Below are 23,118 nucleotides of genomic sequence, written 5' to 3' on the forward strand. Positions count from 1 at the left end.
ACCGACTGCCAGCGAGCGCGCGCGACAGTTCACGGCAGTATCTCCTCACGAGGCGGCGTCTTCACCCCAGAGTCCAGTTCCGCATGGAGATTGGCCCTTAGCCATCTCATCTCTTGCGTCTGGTGTTCGCTGCTCAGCCACGCCATCACTGGGGCCTCTGTGGCGGCGGAACTACTGTGTTAGGGGTCGTGGTTTTCAGGGAAATGCCGTAGTCGGATTGACAAGAGGGCGGGCAGCAGGCGGGACTTCCGGCCTGCTGTTCCGTCAGCTGCCTTTCCCGGGCGTCTCCCCGCAACCTCTTCAACTTCCCTTGTCCGTGACGCGGCACCTGGGAGAAAGCCGACGGGACTGGGGCCCGGGAGCGTGAGCTGCAGGTGAGGATCCTGTGTGTGCATCTCCTTGCGGCTGTCTCAGAGGACACGCCGTGTGGCTAGGACCGCGGGGAGACTGACTGAAGAGTGGGTCAGTGACAGCGAGAGGGGAGTGTGAGGAGGGGTTACGAGGCTGCTGTGAGCCAGAGGCAGTGACAGCGAGGGGACTGTAACCGAGATGTAGCTGCTTGCGAGGAGTGTGCCACCCAGGAGCAGTGAATGCGAAAGGACTCTGACCTTGGAGAGCACGAGGCAGAGACTGCGAGAGGACTATTACCGAGAAAGTATGAGGCAGTGCCTTGGAGGAGACTCGGGGTCGAGAGAGTGACTGTGCGGGGACTCTGATCTAAGAGAACATGAAGCAGCGGCCGGCGGGGGGCGGGGGGGGGAATCTTTGACCAACGAGCAGTACCTCGTCCAGGCTGACCTGGACAACAGTGTGGGCTCAGTGACTGGACATGGTACTGCAGGGTTAGGTTTGGGCACGGGCTGTGGTTGAGCGGTCATGACCGGGCGGAGAAGGTCTTTAGTGTAAAGGACACGGGTCTGGGTGGGACTTACCAGATAGACCCGAGTTTAACTTTATGGACAAACGTCTTGTGGCTGGGAAACTTACCTCAGGACCGAGCTCCAGTGTTTTCATCAGTGAATGGGAAGTTTGGACTAGATTAATGTTTACTAGACCAGGGGGGTTCCATCCTATTATTGGGTTGTGAAATCCATTTAATGGATAGCACCTGAAATTTTTTTTTTTTTTTTCACGGAAGACGATAGAAATTTTCAGTGTGTTCACATAGTAAGGGTAAGTATTGTTTCATGAAACTTGTTTCAGTTATGTATGTATGAGATGATATAAAATGGATTTCATATATCCTAAAATGTGAAATGTAAGTAAAAATGTTCAAACTCAGATTATTTCCGAGTTTTCTTTCAGGTCTAAAATGCCATGATTCTTTGTTTAGGGGACTGTTTAGAAGTAAGTACAAAGACTGGCTCTGTGGCTGGGGAGACAGGCTCCATCAGATTGACTTAACTGGAGAAGTCTTCCCAAATATAATTGAGGTGACTGGTTATGACTGAGGACTGAAACTCAAGATCTCAGTTGGGAGAACCAGAACTTACATATTGAAATAGGGACAGGGATATTTATAGAAGCAGTGAGGATAGAGAGGTTTGTGATAGGAAAAACTGCTAGGAGCCGACATGAGAAAGGGGAAGCTTTGAGGAGGGTAGGAACAGGACTTAGGAAGGGAACTGAAGATACAGAAAACATTCTGCCAAGAATAGAATGGGGGTAGGGAGATACGGCCTTTAGGGTCCTTTTCAGTCTTGATATTTAGTGATTCTGTAAGTACCAAGAATTGCTGGTAAAAAGATATTAGTTGAGAATGGGGTTGATGCAATAATCAGCAGTAAGCAGATGGTGACCATCATGGGGAAGAAAGGAGATGCTAAGAGAGTCAACAGTGGTGACTGGAATACCATATGGGAGAGGCTTTGATGTATTTAGCTATCCAGCTCAGTGATTTATGTACTAGAGGCCAAGACTGGCAAACTGGGAATAATACCATGCTGTGAGTAATTCAGATGATATTTTAGCTGGTGGTTTTATCCCCTACTGATCCCCATTCCTGAGGGCTGTTAGCAGTGCAGATGAAATGAACTAAAGTGAGTTTCACTACCTTCTCTCTACAGACTTTTATAAAAGGTGCTACTGATTGTGCACCCAGTGTTTTTTTAAAAACAATATTTAATAGAAGAAGCTTGAGGTAATTTTAATTTATCTGACACTGTGTTTATCTGATAACCTAATAGTCACCCTCACCTCCTACACACATATACTATGTGATATAGGAAGGGAGTTCAGAAAGATTCTTGAATGGTTAAGTATTGAGTTGTGAACGATAGGGGAGAGTCTTTGTTTAGCTAAAAAATGGCTAATTACACCTTTTTCTAAAACATTAGATGTTTACTTGGCATATACTATACATAACTGAAAGGAGATACTCATGAATTTCTTTCTGTAACGATACAGTTGACCCTTGAGCAACACATGTTTGAGCTGCATGGGTCCACATACATGTGAATTTTTTTTTTATAAATACAATATAATACTGTAAATGTATTTTTTCTTCCCTATGATTCTTTCTTTCTCTCTCTCTCTCTCTCTCTCTCTCTCTCTCTTTCTTTCTTTTTTTAAAGAGAGAAAGGAGGGGGGAAGGGACAGAGGGAGAGGGAGAGAAAGAATCTTAAGCAGCCTCCACACCTAGCTTGGAGCTGAAGCGGGGCTTCATCTTACAACTCTGAGAACATGACCTGAGCCAAAATCAAGAGTCAGATGCTTAATCGACTGAGCCACCCAGGCACCCCCTTATGATTTTCTTTTAAAAAAAAAAAAAAAAGATTATATTTATTGATTTATTTGAGAGAGTGAGAGAGCATGAGCAAGAGTGGGGGAGAGGGAGAAAGAGAAGCAGACTCCTTGCTAAGCAGGGAGCCGGACATGGGGCTTGATCTAAGCCACTCAGGCCACCCAGGCCCCTCAGCCCCCTTATGATTTTCTTAATAACATTTCTTTTCTCTAGCTTCCTTATATTCCTTGTTAGAATATGGTAAATAATATGTATAACATACAAAATATGTTAATAACTATTAATGTTATTGGTAAGGCTTCCAGTCAACAGTAGGCTTGTTTTGAAGGAGTCAAAAGTTATAATCAGATTTTCAACGTGTGTGTGTGTGTGTGTGTGTGTGTGTTGGGGGATGGTGCCCCTAACCTCTGTTTTGTTCAAGGGTCAATTGTATATGTTTCAAGGTAACTGACTTAGAAGAGAAGACATTTAGGCTTGGGGACTGCAGCACTGCCTCTGGGATCCTTTGTATTCATTGAATGAAAGGATTCTTTTTGACCTACCCTGCTTTGCAAATTCCCTTCAAAAACCAGTATAATGCCCTGATTGATAAAAAATGAACTTTATTCCTTTCTAAGCCTATGATTTCTCTTCCCATAAATAGGTGAGGTTTTATTTTTCTTGGGGACCTTCTCTTTGAATATATGGTCCCTTAGGGAGAATAATTTGGTCAGAGCCTTAGGTTCAGAAATCCCAGGTTACTTTATCTGATGTTAACACTAACTCACTCTGTGACTCAGGGAAGAACTGTTTGCTTTCTCTTGTTTAAGCTTTTCTAACTATGGCACAGGTAACTGTTCTGCTTAAACAGTCTTTAATAATCAGAAACATAGGCATACTCACCAAATTTTGTATACAATCTCATGGAGTTTGTAAACCATCTGACCCCACTCATGATTCCCCTGTGGAGCTGTCTGACCTCTAGGTTAGACATGATTCTCCTAGGGAGAAAAGTTTATAACTTTTCCATGTTATAAACGCTGATAAGAATTGATTTATAAAATATTTATAGAAAAAGCAAGCATAATAATTTGCTATTGTTATTAAGGATGGGTAATGACAAAATATCTAGTAATAATTATAATTTTCTTATGCTTTTCTTTTCATGTATTTGCATAACTGATCTGAAGTCAGATCTTTTGGCTCTTCTACTATTAGAGAACTCCCTCTCCCCCCTCTTCTACAATTCAGTCAGTAAATTCAGGAAATATACATTTTTTTTCAAAGATTTTATTTATTTATTTGAGAGAGAATGAGATAGAGAGAGAGCATGAGAGGGGGGAGGGTCAGAGGGAGAAGCAGACTCCCTGCTGAGCAAGGAGCCCGATGCGGGACTCGATCCAGGGACTCCAGGATCATGACCTGAGCCGAAGGCAGTCGCTTAACCAACTGAGCCACCCAGGCGCCCCAGGAAATATACATTTTTATGTACTCTATTTTGCAGTATGTGCCAGAGCTCCACTCCAGAAGAAAAAAAAAAGAACTGTTTGTGAATCTCTAACAAATATTTGGTACTATGTTAGGTTTGTTTACATACATTCCCTCATTAATATAAATAATTGAATTGCTTGTATTTTACTCTTTGCAAACCAGATTAGTAGATAGATATATAGCTGGCTTTTTCTGGTTTTTGTTTTGTCTTTTTTTCCCCTTTCTTTTGATAACTCTCTTGTTAAAAGTTATATTAGTTTGAAGCTTTCTATATTTATACTAGAATGACTGCCAGTGAGCCAGGGGAACCCCTGGGTCTGCCAGGCTGTTATATCACACTCACAACTATTTGCAAACCAGTTTTGAAGTGAAGGCTGGTAAAAAATAGTGACATATGGTTTTTGCTCTATGCTAGAGAACAAAATGGATGTGTGGCACCTAACAGAAAATAGTTTTTTTTGTTTTGTTTTTTAGGTATTTTTTTTTTTTTTTATTTAAAGGGAATTGTCCTAGATGTGATTATCTTTGTTTATTTTTTGGCCATAGAGTAGAAATCTTAATCTTTTTTTGTGCCATGGGCCCCTTTGGCAGTATGGTGAAATTCCCTTTTGGAATAATATTATTATACCAAGCAAAGAATTAAATACATAAAACTTAAAAGGAAACTATGTTGAAATAAAGTTATCAAAATGCATTTAGAATGTGTGATATGAGGGACATCTGGGTGGCTCAGTCATTTGAGCGTCTGACTCTTGATCTAAGGGTTGTGAGTTCAAACCCCAAGTTGTGCTCCATGCTCCGTGTGGAGCCTGCTTAAAAAATTACATAAATATAAAATAAAATGTGTAATATAATACTGTATATGCTTTTTATTAACATTGTAAATAATGTTTACTGTCAACGGATCTTATAATGATAATGATTTAAAAATGATATGTTTAAACAGTATTTCAAAATATTTATAATAAGTGTAATGTTATCTGAAAATATCTAAGATTTCTATTAGTGATGATCTATTACTATTGTGATTTATGTTCATAATTGAAGGAAATGGTGAATTTGCCAGAGGTTAGTAAAAATGAATATATAATTCTTTTTTGTCCAAATCCCAGAATTCCCTGACTCTGTCATAGACCCTGCCTTAGAGATATAAATTCTATAACCCACTCTAGGAAGAGCAAAATCTAAACACAGAGTTTACTCACTGAATTTTGTAGTGGAATGGTAGGAGAGCAAAATTATTCAACCATAAGAATTATTACAAGTGTCCTTTGTGGTTTTTAGGATAATCTCTTTCCTGAAATATTCTATTGTGTGGCAAGGCCCAAATATAACCTTTATTTTGTTCCAGGGTGAACCCAGGGTCTGGCACAGTGTAAGTGCCTACTCAGTGTTTGTTGAATAAAGATTTCTCTGAAGAAATTAGAGGGAAGAGATCAAGTTCAAAACTAAGATCTTAGATGTGGCAATTTAGTAGCCTTAAATATTGAGGCATACCATTGAGCTCTGGTTTAAAACTAATGTGTCAGTGTGGTTATTTTGTGATCTTTACTTTTTCATTTAGAATTTCCCAAATCGGGCGTACTTATGACTTATTCTGTATAATGTAACATATACAGGTTAGTGACATAAACTGCAGTAGTCCTATATCAGAAAGGTACAGTTCAATTTCTTGAAATAATCGTATTCCTAGCACTGACTTCTGCTTTACTGTTTGCAAAATCTAGGTAGGATTTGCTACCAAATTATTGATAAAACTAGTTCCATCTTCATTTAGTATAAGATGGCAACATTTTTGGCAAACTTTTTTCAGTAAAGGGCCATCTAGATAGTAAATGTTAGGCTTTACAAGTCATACAGTATCTACTGCCACCTGCTCAACTCTGCAATTATAGCACAAAAGCAGCCATAGACAGTACATCAGTGAATGGGCATGGTCGTGTTCCAAATAATACATAATATGTTAAAAAAAAAAAAAAAAGGAGATAGCAGGAAGGGAAAAATGAAGGGGAGGGGATCGGAGGGGGAGACGAACCATGAGAGACTATGACTCTGAGAAACAAACTGAGGGTTTTAGAGGGGAGGGGGGATGGGTTAGCCTGGTGATGGGTATTAAAGAGGGCACGTACTGAATGGAGCACTGGGTGTTATACGCAAACAATGAATCATGGAGCACTACATCAAAAACTAATGGTGTAATGTGTGGTGATTAACATAACATAATAAAACAATAAATAAATAAAATAAAAAATATTCAGTAAAAAAAACGTTATTATGTTAAAAACAAAAAAAACAAAAAAAACTTTAATTTCAAAAGCAGGCAGTGGGCCATTTTTGGCCTGTGAGGTCTGCTGGTTCTTGAATCCAATCCCTCCTCCCCACTGTGGGTTAGACATATCCTCCCTCCAACTTCAAAGGCCTTTACACAGGGTTGACATGACTCCACTCTTATCTTTGGAAAGGCCTGAGTGTACAGCAGATGACATAATTAATGCCAAGAGTGTTAGATGTACTCTGACCTAGGAGTTCACAGAGCTTGCCTCTTAAGAGCACCACTTTAGGGCGCCTGGGCGGCTCAGTTGGTTAAGCCACTGCCTTCGGCTCAGGTCATGATCCTGGGGTCCTGGGATTGAGTCCCACATCGGGCTCCCCCTGCTCTTCGTGGAGCCTGCTTCTCCCTCTCCCTCTGCCTGCCACTCGCCCTGCTTGTACTCTCTCTCTCTCTCTGTCAAATAAATTAAAATCTTAAAAAAAAAAAGAGCACCACTTTATTAACCCCCACAACTTGCGGGCGCCTGGATGGCTCAGTTGTTAAGTATCTGCCTTCAGCTCAGGTCACGATCCCAGGGTCCTGGGATTGAGCCCTGCATTGGGCTCCCTGCTCCGCGGGAAGCCTGCTTCTCCCTCTCCCACTCCCTCTGCTTGTGTTCCTTCTCTCGCTGTCTCTCTCTCTGTCAAATAAATAAATAAAATCTTTAAAAAAAGTAAAGTATGCTTGCTCGCTCAGCTTTGGACCTGGACATTGGTATGCCAATAGAAAATTACTGAGATATGGTTTTACTGAGGAAGATAATGTCCTAGAAATGGGAGAAGCAGGAATAGAATGCAAAGGAAAAATTCATGTCTCCTCTTTTTGCAGATAGTTCCCTGTAGTACTCTGTCAAAATTGAATTCAGTTTTTGAAACTTGAAGAATGTATATGCTTGCAATTTGCTATTAATTAGGTTGTTGCATAGGTTAGGAAGCAGAATCTACCTCCTCCTTCACCCTGGGGTGCTTACTAGATCTGATAGCAATAAGGAAGTAGAATAGAAGGGGTTGGGTGGGAGTCCTTAAAACTACACTTGCAGGACACTGTCATCTTGAAAACACAAGCGTGTGCATAGCAGTACCCAGATTTTGTCTCCTTTAGGACACTTACATAGGAAAAACATTTTATCAGATTTATCCTCAGTATCTCCTCACTGCTGCCTTTCCCACCTCACACACATTTCCACTTCTGTGTACTTTCTTAGTAGCAAAATTGATGCATCCAAACAGGCATTTATTGAAACATTGAAGAACAAGGCAAGCAGTGTGTACTGGGAGGTGAGTCAGCAGAAATGGAGCCAGATTTTGTGAATCTGAGTAAAAATCACAGGCACAGATACTACATTCTGTATCTTGAAAGCAATTTAGAGACGCTAATTCACTTACTAGGCGTGGTGGTGGTCTGGTGGTTGTGGCAGGTGTGTCTGTCCTTAGATCTGTGCATCAGTGGGGATTTGGGCTGAAGACAGGTTACTAGGGACTGTAAAGGTTAGAAAGATCAGGCCTTACAAATGCTCTCAGATCCCTTGCTCTCTTTTGTTATAGTTTCATTTTACAAAGAAACTTTTTTTGTAGGATAAACCGCTAAGGAAACAGGAAGCTTTGGCACACCCTAATGAGTTTAAGAGGGAGGCTATGTATTCTATCTCCAACTACTTTCATTCGGACTTATCCTCGCTTAATTAATATGGATGCTACGGCTAGAAGCCAGGATCCGCCTACAGAGATCCCCATCCCCATTCTGATCTTACACTATATTGGTTCTGAGGAGGTGCCATCTTTTTCCAACCTTATCACCTTATGGACAGCCTGTTCTGTTAAGGCAGCCTGTGTATGTGTTTTTTTGTTTGTTTTTTCCTCTCTTGAGTGTAGATGTTCCCTTTTCCAGGGAAATCACTGCACCTTTACTTAATAGTGTTGGTTGATTACAAAGGTGCAGTTAACATAAACAGAGAGTTTGGGAAGTATTGTTCCTCATTGTTGGAGGAATTGGGCAATTGTGAATGTGGTAAAGGTGATGTGGTTTTACGTATAGCTAAGTTTCAGTATAATGAACTAAAAGCCAACATGTATTTACTATCCTCAGTATCCTCATCCTCCAACATACCTTTTCTCAATGGCAAACCTGATATGTCAGGCATCTTTTGTAACTTTGGGGGAACTGGTAATTTCTTCCAGTAAGGCACTAATAATTAAATTATTCTGTATGCTTTCATGGTGTATGTTAGTAGATGTGGCATGGGGTTGGTCTAAGAGAGAGCCAGTGAAAAATTGTCTCTAGGGAGATCTATAGAGTCAAAGTTAAAAAAATAGTAATAGTTTTAGAGGAAAGGCATGAGACTTAACCTTTTTATAATTTCAAAATTCTTTTAGAGTTATTGTTAAAGAATGTCTGTGATCTTGGTGTTCTCCATCTCCTAAGGAGGTGGATAAGATGCAGAAGTGTTTTACATGAAACACCAAAAGTATTAGGTGTATTTGTTCCAAATCCATAGGATCTTAAGACCTGAGTTTAAGTCTAATGTATAATGTTCACTTTAAAGTATAATGTAAAATACAGTGTAAGACACAAAAGTCATCTTTAGAAAATAGAAGAACTGTATGTAAGCAGATAAGGAATAGTGTAAGCAGATAAGGAAAAATAGTTTTAATGGGATGGGAGCTTTGTTGTGCCATCTTTGATACACTTATAAACTGACAAGAACTTGACCCTTTCCATCAAAACAAAACAGTAATGTATAAAGTGCTTTTCAAAATTTCAAAAGTGGTTTTCTATACTTAGTATATTTATTCAAATAGTAATTGAGTGTGCCTACTCTGTACCAGAGCTCATTGCTAGGTATTAAATGCACCAATTACGATTTTTGTGGTTCTAAGTGATAAGAAACCCAGTTTAACTAACTTAAGCAAAAAGGGGAATGAATGTATTGGTTGGCACAGTTAGACGGTTCAGGATCTGAATTCTCCCCATCATCAGCTTGCTTTCTCTGTATCAATGCTTTCAAAAAAGGCTCTCCTCCTGGTGATAGGATGGCCACTAGTTTGTCACAGGATGCTTCCCAAAGCCATGTCTCTAGGTTTAGATCCACAAAGAGAAGTGATAATCTTCATCTAAGCATTTCCATCTGGTGAGTTCTGAAATGTACTCTGATTGGACTGACTTAGGTCACCTATTACCATCCCTTCTCCCCCCCTCCTCCAGTCTGTGGCCAGAGTAGAGTGATACACTGATTGGTTTAAGTTTGGTACATGTGATCTGATGCTAGGGTTTGAGGTTGAAGCTTACATAGACCAAATGAAAGTGAGTCCCCAAATGAAAATGGGCTCTTTTCAGAGCATGATTGAACAGTGGGAAGACACACAACAAATAGCTGCTACATCAGGAAATTTATAGTCTAGTTTTTCATTTCATCCTTAGCATGACTTAGAAATTATGTATATTTTATTAGAGCCTTCCTTAATCACTCTTTAGACTTAGCGTTAAGGTACTAGAAGGAGCTAGAATTAAATCCCAGTTTATATGATATGATTCCTAGTCTAGTGTCCTCTCTGCTCTTTTACTCTGGCCCAAACCAAAACAAGTCCCTAGAGTTCTTGAATAGTTTGCCATTGATAGGCCCAGTGAGAAGGTAGCCCATTGTTTATGAAAGGTGAAATTAAATTCCTGACAATGTAATATGTGGTTTTGATTAAATTCAAGTATGACCATTTTATATACTAGGCAGCATAGTAGTGCTGTTAAGTGTACAGACCCTAGAGTCAAAATGCCTAGGTTCAAATCCTATTTTTGCCCTGTCCTAGGTATGTGACCTCAGTCATTTAACTTAGCTGTGCCTCTATTTCCTCATCTTCAAAATAGGGATAATAGGGGCGCCTGGGTGGCTCAGTTGGTTAAGCGACTGCCTTCGGCTCAGGTCATGATCCTGGAGTCCCTGGATCGAGTCCCGCATCCGGCTCCCTGCTCGGCAGGGAGTCTGCTTCTCCCTCTGACCCTCCCCCCTCTCATGTGCTCTCTGTTTCTCCCATTCTCTCTGTCTCAGATAAATAAATAAAATCTTTAAAAAAAAAAAAAAGAAACAAAATAGGGATAATAGTATTACCTAACTTAAGGATTGTTGCGAGGATTAAATTATTTAACATATGCAAAGGTTAAAACTTCCTGGCACATAGCAAGTGTGCTAAATGTTAGCTATAATTATTATCATCACTGATATCATCATCATCTTTGATATTGTGATAGACATGTGGATTGTGTGATAATGCAATAGAACAGATTTACATCTGATTGAATACCCTAATCATTAAGAAATTTAAATATATTCTCTATTCTTTTTTTTTTTTTTAAGATTTTATTTGAGAGAGAGGGAGCATGCGAGAGAGCATGAGCAGTGGGGAGGGATGGAGGGGAAGGGCAAGGGGAGAGGGAGAAGCAGGCTCCCCACTGAGCATGGAGCCTGATGCCGGGCTCAATCCCAGGACCCTGGGATCATGACCTGAACCGCTTAACCGACTGAACCACCCAGGCGCCCCTCTATTCTGTTTTCTAAAGATAAACTCTACTGTGTTTTACACTGTACTAACCTAGAGTATTAAAAGTGGATCTTGGGGCATCTGGGTGGTGTAGTCGGTTGGGCGTCTGGCTCTTTGTTTTGGCTCAGGTTGTGATCTCAGGGTTGTAAGATTGAGCCCTTTGTCAGGCTCTGCGCTCAGTGTGGAGTCTGCTTGAGTTTCTCTCTCCATCTCCCTCTGCCCTTGCCCCCCCACTATAAAATGAATAAATAAATCTTAAAAAAAAAAAGAGTGGATCTTAAGTGGGGGAGGGATCTAGTGGTAGGTCACATTGGTGTATGGTGACATATATCTATCCTGACCAGTATTTTCGGCAGTGATTTGGATGGAGACATAAAAACCTTTCCAAGTTTATAGAGTACATAAAATTATGATAAATAGCTAATATTATATAGATGGCAGTTAAGACTTGAAATTATTTTAACAGATTGGATAAGCAAAAAGATCAACCAAGATGAACTTTAACAGGATAATGACCAACAAAATGAATAAATGTGTTTCTACAGAACCTGTACTTGAATATCCTGGTGTGCCAAAATGAAATGCCTCCTGAGGTAACCCAGTCCTGTTTCAGATAACTCTTATTCCTAAAAAGGTTTTTATTATGTTTAGTTAACATTTATAACTCTGCCTCTTCCAACCAGTGATCTATTTTTTGTTGTCTGGGTATTTGCTCTATCCAGCATGACAGGCGTTCAGATATTTAGAGATAGTTACCAGGTACCTTCTTGTAATAGTATGGTATTGTATCATATTATATACTATAGTGATTAGGAGTGTGTAGTCCGCAGCCAGGCTGGCTGAATTTGATTCTTAGCTTTACTACTTACTAGCTGTGTGACCTTATCATCTGTGCCTCAGTTTTCTTATGTGTAAAATAGTAATAAAAACAATATGTCTATGTCAAAGGGTTGTGAATATTAATATTTTTACATTTAAAGTATACTTTTCATGGGGCACCTGGGTGGCTCAGTCAGTTAAGTGTCTGCCTTCGGCTCAGGTCATGATCTCAGGGTCCTGGGATTGAACCCTACATTAGGCTCCCTGCTCAGCGGGGAGTCTGCTTCTCCCTCTGCCCCTCCCCCTGCTCATGCTCTCTCTCTCTCTCTTTCTTTTTTTTTTTTTAAAGATTTTATTTATTTATTTGAGAGAGAATGAGAGACAGAGCACGAGAGGGAAGAGGGCAGAGGGAGGAGCAGACCCCCTGCTGAGCAGGGAGCCCGATGCGGGACTCGATCCCCGGACTCCAGGATCATGACCTGAGCCGAAGGCAGTCGCTTAACCAACTGAGCCACCCAGGCGCCCTCTCTCTCTCTTTCTTAAATACATAAATAAAATCTTTCCAAAAAAAGTATACTTTTCATAATAGTAATCCTAGGAGGAAAACTTGACAAAATCTTTTTGGATATAGGGGATACACAAGAAGGCAAGCTTTAAGGCAGATGATGACAACTACTACTACTAAATAATATAGTAGGTAATACTTACAAATACTGTGTGCCAGGCACTGAACTAAGGCTTACATGGAGTACTCCATTTGAACCTCATTTGTTAGGTGATGCAACTCTGGCAATTAAGGAATTTGTCCAAGTTCTCGTGGCTAGTAAGTAGTGGAGAAGGGATTCATGCTTAGGTAATCTGATTTTAGGGCCTGAACTCTTAAATCATAACACTATGCTGATGGAGTGAGGTTAAAATTTCTGTATTTCTTTTCTTTTCTTTTTTTTTTTTTTTAAGATTTTTATTTATTTGTCAGAGAGAGAGAGAGAGCACAAGTAGGGGGAGCAGCAGACGGAGAGGGAGAAGCAGGCTCCTCACTGAGCAAGGAGCCCGATGCGGGACTCGATCCCAGGACCCTGAGATCATGACCTGAGCCGAAGGCAGACGCTTAACGACTGAGCCACCCAGGCGTCCCATCTTTTTTTTTTTTTTTTTAAGATTTTGTTTATTTATTTGACAGAAAGTGAGAGCACAAGCCAGCCGGGAGACAGAGGGAGAGGGAGAAGCAGGCTCCCCGCTGAGCAGGGAGCCCGATGTGGGACTCAATCCCAGGACCCCAGGATCATGACCTGAGCCAAAGGCAGTGGCTTAACAGACTGAGCCACTCAGGCACCCCAAAATTTCTGTATTTCTTAAAATGGAGCATGGATAAAAAATACTGAGAAACACTGCCTTAGACATTTGATTAAAAGTGCTTATATAAGGCAGATGGAGAGATTTTGTTATATGTACTCAATTGAAATACAAGTAAAATGTATTAGTGTTACTATTATTTACCAAAGGGCTTTGTAACATGTTAGCAATGAAAGTAACCACTGTAACCACAGTAACCACATGATTCCTTCTATGTTTGTGAATTTTACTTTAGCTTTAGGTAATCATACAAATTCTTTCTCTTGCCTTGAGTCCTCATTGTGATACTTTATATTTTTTGTATGATTTTTTAATCTAGTGGAATAGAATGGATATCATGAGGTCCAATTACCCCAGATACCAGTTTGGCTTTCGAATATATTTAAACCACACTGGCAGTATTTTAACTCTTAGAAGGAGAGCCTTTGCTTCTTTCTAGTTCGATATTATCCACCATGTGTTTGTCTAGTTAAGTTGAATCATATGACAAGATGGTTCAGTACTTTAAGAAGTAAGCAGTTAGAAAGGAAAGCAAATCTTATGTTACATATATTTTCCCACAGTATAAAAAAAAAAAACAGACAAAAAAGTAAAGCAAAGTTGAAGTCAGGGAGGAAGAGATGGATTCTAATGTGGCATGAGGAAACCTGAGAATGATAATAATGTTGATTCTCTTAATTTTGATGATTCACAGATGTATAGTTATGTTAAAACTCATTAAGTTATACTTTAAATACAGTTTATTGTATGTCAATTATACTTCAGTAAAGCAATAAAAATATTATAGCACACATACCTTTCCACTCCTCCACCCCCCACACAGAGCAGACTTCTTTTTTTTTTTTTTAATATTTTTTATTTATTTATTTGACAGCACAAGCAGGGAGAGCAGCAGGCAGAGGGAGAGGGAGAAGCAGGCCCCCCACAGAGCAGGGATCCTGACACGGAGCTCGATCCCAGGACCCTGGGACCACGACCCGAGCCGAAGGCAGCCGCCCAACTGACTGAGCCACCCAGGCACCCCAGAACAAAGACTTCTGAAGAAATTCCTATAAACATGTCTTTGGATGTGTTAAGTATTTTTCTATTAAACATTAAGGAATTTTAACTTGAACTTATAGAAAGTAATTGTTGAAAATACGATATGACATTTATTCCCTTGATTTATTATGGCACCCTTAAAACTGTTTTATATCACGAGTGGAAAGTACAGGTGCTTTTACAATGACACCTGTTTGTAATGTCAGAAGAGGGAGGAACAGAGATTAAAGAAATCTTTCTTTTTTTTTTAAGATTTTTAAAATTTATTTGACAGAGCACAAATAGGCAGAGTGGCAGGAAGAGGGAGAGGAAGAAACCTGCTCACCACCAAGCAGAGAGCCCAACACAGGGCTTGATCCCAGGACCCCGGGGTTCACGACCTGAGCTGAAGGCAGATGCTCAACCGGCTGAGCCATCCTGGCATCCTGAGATTAAAGAAATCTTTATTGCTTAAGTTGGAAGTTTATAAGAAAATCCTAGCAAAACTATCCAATAGGAAAGATCTACACATCTGTACAGCTGACAAATTGGACTGACTGAATCAGGCCAATAGCCACATCAGTTCTATTCGACTGGTCCTGAGACCTTGTTTACCTTTAAGTAACTGTGACCTTTTATTCTACTGTGCAGTTAGGACTTACTTAAGTCTGCAAGAACTTAAGGGACCCATGCCATGGAATGTTCTTGACAGAAGGAAGCAGCAGTATTGATGATGAGACAGCTTCTTTTTACAAATCTTGGATTTCTGGGAGACAGAAAAATATAGTGGTAACGACTTTGGCATTAGACAAGTCTGGATTTAAATCCTGGTTCTCCCATGGCTAGCTTTGTGATCTCTTGGATCTCTTACTTAACGTCCCTGTTCCTTAGTTTTCTCATTTGTAAGTTGGGGCTAATAATACCTGCATCTCAGGTTATATGGGTTAAATGAGAATAATGTATATTAAGTGCCTAGCATAGTAAGTATTCAAAGAAAGAGAGCCATTATTATGACTGTTGCTGTTACGATCTTACTTCCTTGCAAGATAAACTTCTTGGAATATTTGTATCATTCATGCTAATTCAAAGAATTAGGAAAGAGAAGGAATCAATTTCTAGAGAACCTGAAAGACAGGCTTATATGAGAGCCTGTCTGTGTGGAAAATTGTTATAGAACATTAAAAAAAAATTTTTTTTTAAATTTTATCAGAGAGAGTGCACAAGCACGGGGAGCGGCAGGCAGAGGGAGAAGCAGGCTTCTTGCCAAGCAGGGAGCCCGATGCGGGACTCGATCCCAGGACCCTGGGATCATGACCTGAGCCGAAGGCAGACGCTTAACGACTGAGCCACCCAGGCGCCCTGCTTCTCCTTCTTTTGCTGCTGCTTCTCCTCCTTCTGCTGCTTCTCCTTCTCCTCTTCCTCCTTTTTCTTCTGCTTCTGCTGCTGCTGCTTCTGCTCCTCCTTCTGCTGCTGCTTCTCCTTCTCCTTTTTCTTCTCCTGCTTCTCCTACTTCTGCTGCTTCTTCTGCTTCTCCTCTTCCTCCTCCTTCTTCTTTTTCTTCTGCTTCTCCTCCTTCTTTTTCTTCTGCTTCTCCTTCTTCTTTTTCTTCTCCTGCTACTTCTGCTGCTGCTTCTGTTTCTGCTGAGGGTAAGCTGCAGAAATCATGACCCTTTATCCCCAGGTACTTCAGCTTTTATCTCCTAAAAACAAGGATAGTCTTTTACATAACAGTGTAGTTATCAAATGTATTTTAACATTGATGTGTATTATGATTTGATACACAATCCATATTCAAATTTTACTGATTGTTTTAATAACTGTCCTTTATAACAATTTCTCCCCCAATCTAGAAATGAAATTTAGTTGTCTTTTCTTTGGAACAATCCCTCAGTCTTTCATTGTTTATCATGATTGACATTTTTTGAAGAGTAACAGGCCTGTTGTTTTATAGAATGTCCTTTAATTGAGGTTTGTTTGCTTGTTCCTCATAAACCCATACACAGATGCTTTTTTGGCAGGTAATGTGTCCTCAGTGCCTCACAGCAGGGGGCATTATTGGTGATGTTAATTAACTTTGATCACTTAGCTAAGAGATTTTTTTCACTTTAAAGGTAACTCTTCCCTTTGTAATTAATAAGTAATCTATGAGGATTACTTCAAAATACTTGGTGATTCTTTGAAACTGTGTAAATATCCTGTTTGTTTAACAAACTTTCCCCCAGTGATTTTAGAATCCTAAGGAGCATTTTTGTATCATTAACATGTGGTTTCCTCAGCTGAATTGAGGTCCTCTTGAAATGTGACCTAAGCTGAAGGCAGCCACTTAATGACTGAGCCACCCAGGCGCCCCAAGTTATTATTTTTAAGATTTTTTTATTTGAGGGAGAGAGCATGTGAGAGAAAGCATGAGCAGGGAGGCGGAGGGAGCAGGCTCCCCACTGAGCAGGGACCCTGATGTGGGGCTTGATCCCAGGACCCTGGGATCATGACCTGAGCCAAAGGCAGACGCTTAACTGACTGTGCCTTGGCACTTCTGATTAGGTGTTTTTAGTAGGCCTCTCAGACCAGTGAGGTGGGAGTAGTAATACAACCTGTGGATATTTACAAAGAGAAATTAATAACAATAATGAAGAAAAGTTCTCATCATCACTGGAAAACTTGTTAAATGTATTCCTTATTCCATTTTAATTTGCATTTGTGATGAAAGGACGTTTCTGGGTGGTGTTCATCTTTCACTTTAGACTCTGACATTTTTCATGTCAGCCTAATACTTAGCCAGGACTCATGGGTGTCACCTTCAGTCTCTAAGAATTAGGTCAGGTGTCTTGTAGACCTTGCCACTTTAGCCAGAGGAAAGAGAGGCACAATTGCAGTTGTTTAGAAGAACATTTTATTCAGGAGAGGTTATTAGAGGCAGTGAGGCAGAGTATAATGTCCTCGTTCTGTCTGGCATTTGTTTTGTTTTTCATTTCTGCTCAAGGATCTTCTACCGTTCATGGAATCATGTCTTGGCAGAGATGGCAATTGATCATTAAAGTTCTTCTATCCCCAATTTCTGGCTGATACCTAAAATCATATCATTATTAAATTAACTTATTTGTGCAAATTATGATACCCAAGAAAAATGCAGATAACCTTACAGGGAGTTGGAGAAGTAGCACAAGCCAACATCTAAATGAAACATCAAATATTCAGAACTTTTCTGTGGTAGCTCGTGCTAGAAGCTCTCTGCTAAGTGAGACAGTAACAAAGTTTTCACTGGGGAAGGAGAAGCTTGGGTGGGGTTTTAATAGTAGGGGGCTCAGAACAGGCTTAAGGTGCTGACTCTGAAAGAGGACAGGGAAATGGGTATTGGAAAAGGAAGAGGAAGGACATTAAAAGATATAGAAAACTTCACAATTTTAATAGATGTAACCCTGTGGAGTGGTCTCTGAAACCTACAGAGCATTTAGAGTTAAAAAATCCAGCTTTGTTAAACCAGGAATTGGTGATGGCTGTCTCTTTTTTAAAAAGCTCTTTTTTTCCCCATCTGCGCCAAAAACGTACTTTTTTTTTTTTTTTAAGATTTTATTTATTTATTTGAGAGAGAGAGAATGAGAGACAGAGAGCATGAGAGGGAGGAGGGTCAGAGGGAGAAGCAGACTCCCTGCCGAGCAGGGAGCCCGATGCGAGACTCGATCCCGGGACTCCAGGATCATGACCTGAGCCGAAGGCAGTCGCTTAACCAACTGAGCCACCCAGGCGCCCCCAAAAACGTACTTTTTACATTTCCTTGTACTTGTTATATCTCCAGATGTCCCAGAGATGTTATAAGGTTGGTGGTAAAAGTCTGTATAACTAACTTTCTCAGCCAAGTTATTCGAATCTTTTACATTCAGTCAGGATATGAAATTAGCAGTTGGTATACAGGCTATATTGGTCAGGGTAATAATTTCCAGGGTCAGATGATTAATTGTGGCCATTGTTCCAGAGAGGCATTTCATTGTTTCTACTAGAGCATGTGTTTATTGAAGCTTTGTTGTTTTTGCCAGATGCAATTGGCTCATCTTGTGAAATGTGTGCTATGGAATTGATCTTTTGCTGAGTGTATCCATGTTAACATCTCTGAAATACTGGTGACAGACTTTTTCTCCATTTCAATGAGAAAAAATTCTTTTTCACTTTCTATGACCAGTTAAAAGAAGATGGATGCACAGAGTTCAGCTAAAATGAACACAAGAAAGAGGAGAAAAGAGGTACCTGGACCCAATGGGGCAACAGAAGAAGATGGAATTTCTTCAAAAATGCCACGCTGTGCAATTGTAAGGAAGAGATTTCTTTGTTGAACACTTAACCTGGCAGGGGGAGGGTAGAAACTGATAGAAAATTGATGATATCAGTATGACAAGTCTTCTTAAATAATGGAAGGAATGAATAGTAAGTGTGAATAGTATTTTCACAGTTGTTGGAAATGTTATGCTTTCTTATCAAATTGTAGCTCACAGCTCATTTGCAAGAGCTTTACATTGGAACTGGAAAAAGAACGTTAGAAAAAAAAAAAGGATGTTAGGAAAATTTGGAAGTTGTGTGTATATTAGGCTAAAGATCAAATTAAAACTAATGGAATAGAGAAATTGGAGCAGTCCTCTGATCTTAGTATCGTCTCATGGTGTTTAGTTTTCTGTGTCTTGTTTTTTTTCTCCATTCCTTCACTCTATTACTGGTTATATCTTAGATGAGAGCCTTTTTCTATTACTGCCTACCTTGTGTTCCTTTAACCCTGGGACGTTATCTTGTATTTGCTAACTACTGCCAAGCCTTTGATGAAAGACCCCATTCCAAACTGCTCATCCTGTCTCAGTTTGGTACCCTTCTTAAAGCTTCTCCTAAAGAACATGTCAAAGACCACATAAGCAATTGAAGTTATTATTTTTTTTTAAGATTTTTTATTTAATTATTTGACAGTGAGAGAGAGAGAGAGAAAGACAGCGAGAGAGGGAACACAAGCAGGGGGAGTGGGAGAGGGAGAAGCAGGCCCCCCGCTGAGCAGGGAGCCCGATGCGGGGCTCAATCCCAGGACTCTGGGATCACGACCTGAGCCGAAGGCAGACGGTTAACGACTGAGCCACCTAGGCGCCCCTGAAGTTATTATTGATATATAATATTATTATGAAATCCATGTTTTAAAATTCCAGTGAAAGGATTGTATGTTTCTGTGTTTTCTTTACCTATATTGACCATTAGCTGTTGATCAAACTGCAGTTTCCACTGTTTAGTTCTGGAGCTTCATGTAGTGCAAAGGGAAAAATATTTTTACTCTGACACAATTAACATTTGTTCCAAATCAGTACTCTATCTTGAGCAATAAAAACAACTGGATTCCCCCAGCAAGAGACATATGCTTTAGGCCTGATATTGATGATGATATTGATGGTAGGGGCAAGTGTGTTAGTTTCCTATTGCTGCTTAACACATTGCCACAACTGTAGTGGCCTAAAACTGTACAGATATATTATCTTATAGTTCTGGAGGTCAGAAGTCTGAAATGGGTTTCAGAGGGCTAAAATCACAGTGTTGATAGGGCTGGAGGTTCTAAGGGAGAATCTGTTTTCTTGTCTTTTCCAGCTTTGAGGGGGCTGTCCCCATTGCTTTGCTCATGGTGCCAGCTAGCAATCACATCACTCTTACTGCTGCTTCTGTTATCACATCTCTGCTGATTCTGACTTTTCTGCCTCTCACTTACAAAGACCCTTGTGATTACATTGAACATACCTGAATAATCCAGGATAATCACCCTGGTTCAAAATCCTTTAATTTAATCATATCCGCAAAGCCCTTTTTGCCATGTAAGGTAACATAGTCCCAGGTTCTAGAGAATAACATGTAGATGTCTTTAGGGGACCATTATTCACTGTAGCAAGTATACTCAGAAAATGACTCGGCAGTAAATAAAACAGGCCATTGTTAATTTCTGAATGCTTCTTAGAGAATTCAGGTTAAGGAGATATGGTGATAAGCACCAATTCAGCAATCATTCTTGGAGTAGGACAAGTTATAACCAAGTAGTTGATACTTGTTGCCAGTCACAATAGCCAGGGACAGAGCAAAGGCCAGCTTAGTGGAATGGGATCTTAAAAGACTTAAATTTCTTGGTCCTTAGAATTGAGGAATTTCAATGCTTTAAATTACTTTGCTTCATGTATTCATGTCACAAATCAGTTGAGTGACTTCCTACTTATTCCACATTCCTCTCTAGTACACACTGGCTATTTAGCATGCACTAATGGTCAAAGATTCACTCGCCCAACAGGCTGTACCAACCCTAGTGAGGGGTGTCTGTTAAATAAACTTGTCTGTTGTCTCCATTGTACACTTGTATGTTCTATCTCTGACCCCTTTTCAGCTCTGTAGCAAAAGCAAACAAGATTTTTTTTCTTTTTTTTTTTTTAATAGCTCTATTGAGATCATATAATCCACCCATTTAACTATACAATTCAGTGGTTTGGGGTATATTTAGAGTTGTGCAGCCATCACCGCAACCAATTTTAGAATATTTTCATCACCCCCCAAAAAAGTCCCATCCCCATTCACAGTCACTTTCCATTACCTCCTAACTTCCAGCCTCTGGAAACTGCTATAGTAGTTCGGTTTCTATAGATTTGCCTATTCTGGACATTACATATAAATGGCATACATACATACATAGTCTTGTGGCTGGCTTCTTTTCGCTGAGCATGTTTTTAAGATTCATGTGTTTGTATGTCATTTCTTTTTGTTGACAAATAATATTCTATCTCATACCACATTTTACTTATCCACTCATTAGTTGACATTTGAGTTGAACAAACAAGATTTTATCACACACAGTGTGCCAGCATGGCCAGTAGGTGATAGGAGTATAAAGATAAATAAGACCTTCCCTTTGAGAGGTGTGAACCTAATACGAGGCTCTATAGCTTAGAGCCCAGAAGAGGTTTTTTGTTTTTTTTTCCTTGCAAGGGGGAGAGAAATTGGAAGTATCACTAAGTATTAGTAGCTGGGGTGGTGGGTCAGAATGAATTGGAAAGAAGAGAGAAAATAATTAAGGAGGAATAATAAAGGTATAACTTTATGGCTAGTTTGTTTATAAGTATAAAGAATTTACTGATACAGATGTTTCTAAAGATACAATCAAAAAGAATCACGAAAATATTTATGAAGAATAAGACTTTTAGCCTATCTTAATATTTATCATATGTATAAATAAATCACAAATTGACAACAGTTCTGCTAATGGAGATAGATCTCACAATCTCATATATTGAGAACATCGATGTGCCAGTTGCTATGCATTGGAGATGCAAAGATGAAAAAATGACCGGGGCACCTGGGTGGCTTAGTTGTTAAGCATCTGCCTTCGGCTCAGGTCATGATCCCAGGGTCCTGGGATCGAGCCCTGCATCGGGCTCCCTGCTCCATGGGAAGCCTGCTCCTTCCTCTCCCACTCCCTGCTTGTGTTCCTTCTCTCGCTGTGTCTCTCTCTGTCAAATAAATAAATAAAATCTTAAAAAATATATTAAAAAAAAAAAAGATGACCTTGCCCTTAAGAAGCTCATAGACAGGGGCACCTGGGTGGCTCAGTCAGTTAAGTGTCTGCCTTTGGTTTAGGTCATAATCCCAGGATCCTGGGATCAAGCCTCACGTCGGGCTCCCTGCTCAGTGGAGAGTCTGCTTCTCCCTCTCCCTCTCCCTCTCCATCTGTGTGCTCACTCACTCACTCTCTCAAATAAATAAAAAAGAAGCTTCTTTAAAAAAAAAAAAAGCTCACAGACAAATAGGGGAAATAGATAAATAATTAAGATACAGAATGAGGGATGCCTGGGTGGCTCAGTCAGTTAAGCATCTGACTCTTGATTTTGACTTAGGTCATGATATCAGGGTTGTGAGGTTGAGCCACACATCAGGCTCTGCACTGAGCAGGGAGCCTGCTTAGAGTTCTCTTTTCTCCCTCTCCCTCAGCCCCTCCCCTGCTTGCATACTCTCTCTCCTAAAAAAAAAAAAAAAAAAAAGCTAAATAGAAGAAAGAAGAGCAACAGATAAACTTGGATCGAGGGGTGGGGACAGTGGTTTTGGAAAAGCTTCATTGAGGAGATTATTTCTGAGCTGAACTTTGAAGGATAAATAGGAATTCAAGGAATGGACAAGGGGCACCTGGATGGCTCAGTTGGTTAAGTGTCTGACTCTTGATCTCAGCTCAGGTCTTGATCTCAGGGTTGTGAGTTCAGGCCCCATGTTGGGCTCCATGCTGGGCGTGGAACCTACTTAAAAAAAAAGTTCTCCAAGAAATGGGTAAGAGATAGAATATAAGTTCAAGTGTGAAATAATAGTATGTTTAGCAAACTATGAGTAATATTACTAGAGTTTAAAGTTCAGAATAATAATCTGTAATAGATAAGGTAAGCAAGGGAGCAAAGGGCTGATTATGAAGGATCTTGTGTGCTGTGCTAAGGAGTTTGAACTTTATCCTGTGGATAATGTGATCAGATTTGTAGTTTAGAAGATCATCCTGATTGTTTTGGAAAGGATTAGTTGAAACAGGGATTGACAGAAACCAAAGGACTAGTTGTGAGATTGTTGTAATGATCCAGGTTGGAGATAATGAGAACTTAAACTAAAATTTTAAGTTTTTAAGGGGTAAAATAGACAATCCTTAGACATCGGGATGTAAAGGATGAGAGATGTTAAAGATGACTCCTGGATTTCAGTCTTAGGTAGATTGTATAGATGGCATGCTTCTTACTTAAAGTAGAAATACAGAAAAATGGTTTAGGAGAAAGATGATTTTAATTTAGTACAGGTTCAACTTAGAAGGTCTAGGAGACATGCAAATAGTGGTTAGATAGATGAGCTCATTG

At 40.0% G+C, this 23,118-nt stretch overlaps 1 protein-coding gene across 5 annotated transcripts in view; it reads left to right on the top strand.

Annotated features, from left to right (window-relative positions):
- The window catches only part of PCYT1A (phosphate cytidylyltransferase 1, choline, alpha), a 60,837-nt gene that overhangs the window by 13,839 nt on the left and 23,880 nt on the right, over positions 1 to 23,118 (top strand). Inside the window, exons 1-2 of one of the 5 annotated variants that reach the window (XM_034999915.1) lie at positions 50 to 374; positions 18,420 to 18,546. In XM_034999915.1, the coding sequence (XP_034855806.1) occupies positions 18,430 to 18,546 (117 nt within the window). In that variant the 5' untranslated portion in view covers positions 50 to 374; positions 18,420 to 18,429. Of the gene's footprint in view, positions 1 to 49; positions 375 to 11,322; positions 11,647 to 14,200; positions 14,297 to 18,419; positions 18,547 to 23,118 lie in introns of those variants that run through there. The other 4 variants (XM_034999917.1, XM_034999918.1, XM_034999916.1 and 1 more) reach the window with 4 other exon arrangements.

Source organism: Mirounga leonina, unplaced genomic scaffold (assembly GCF_011800145.1).
Source record: "Mirounga leonina isolate KUSES-001 unplaced genomic scaffold, KU_Mleo_1.0 Mir_115, whole genome shotgun sequence".
NCBI lineage: Eukaryota > Metazoa > Chordata > Mammalia > Carnivora > Phocidae > Mirounga > Mirounga leonina.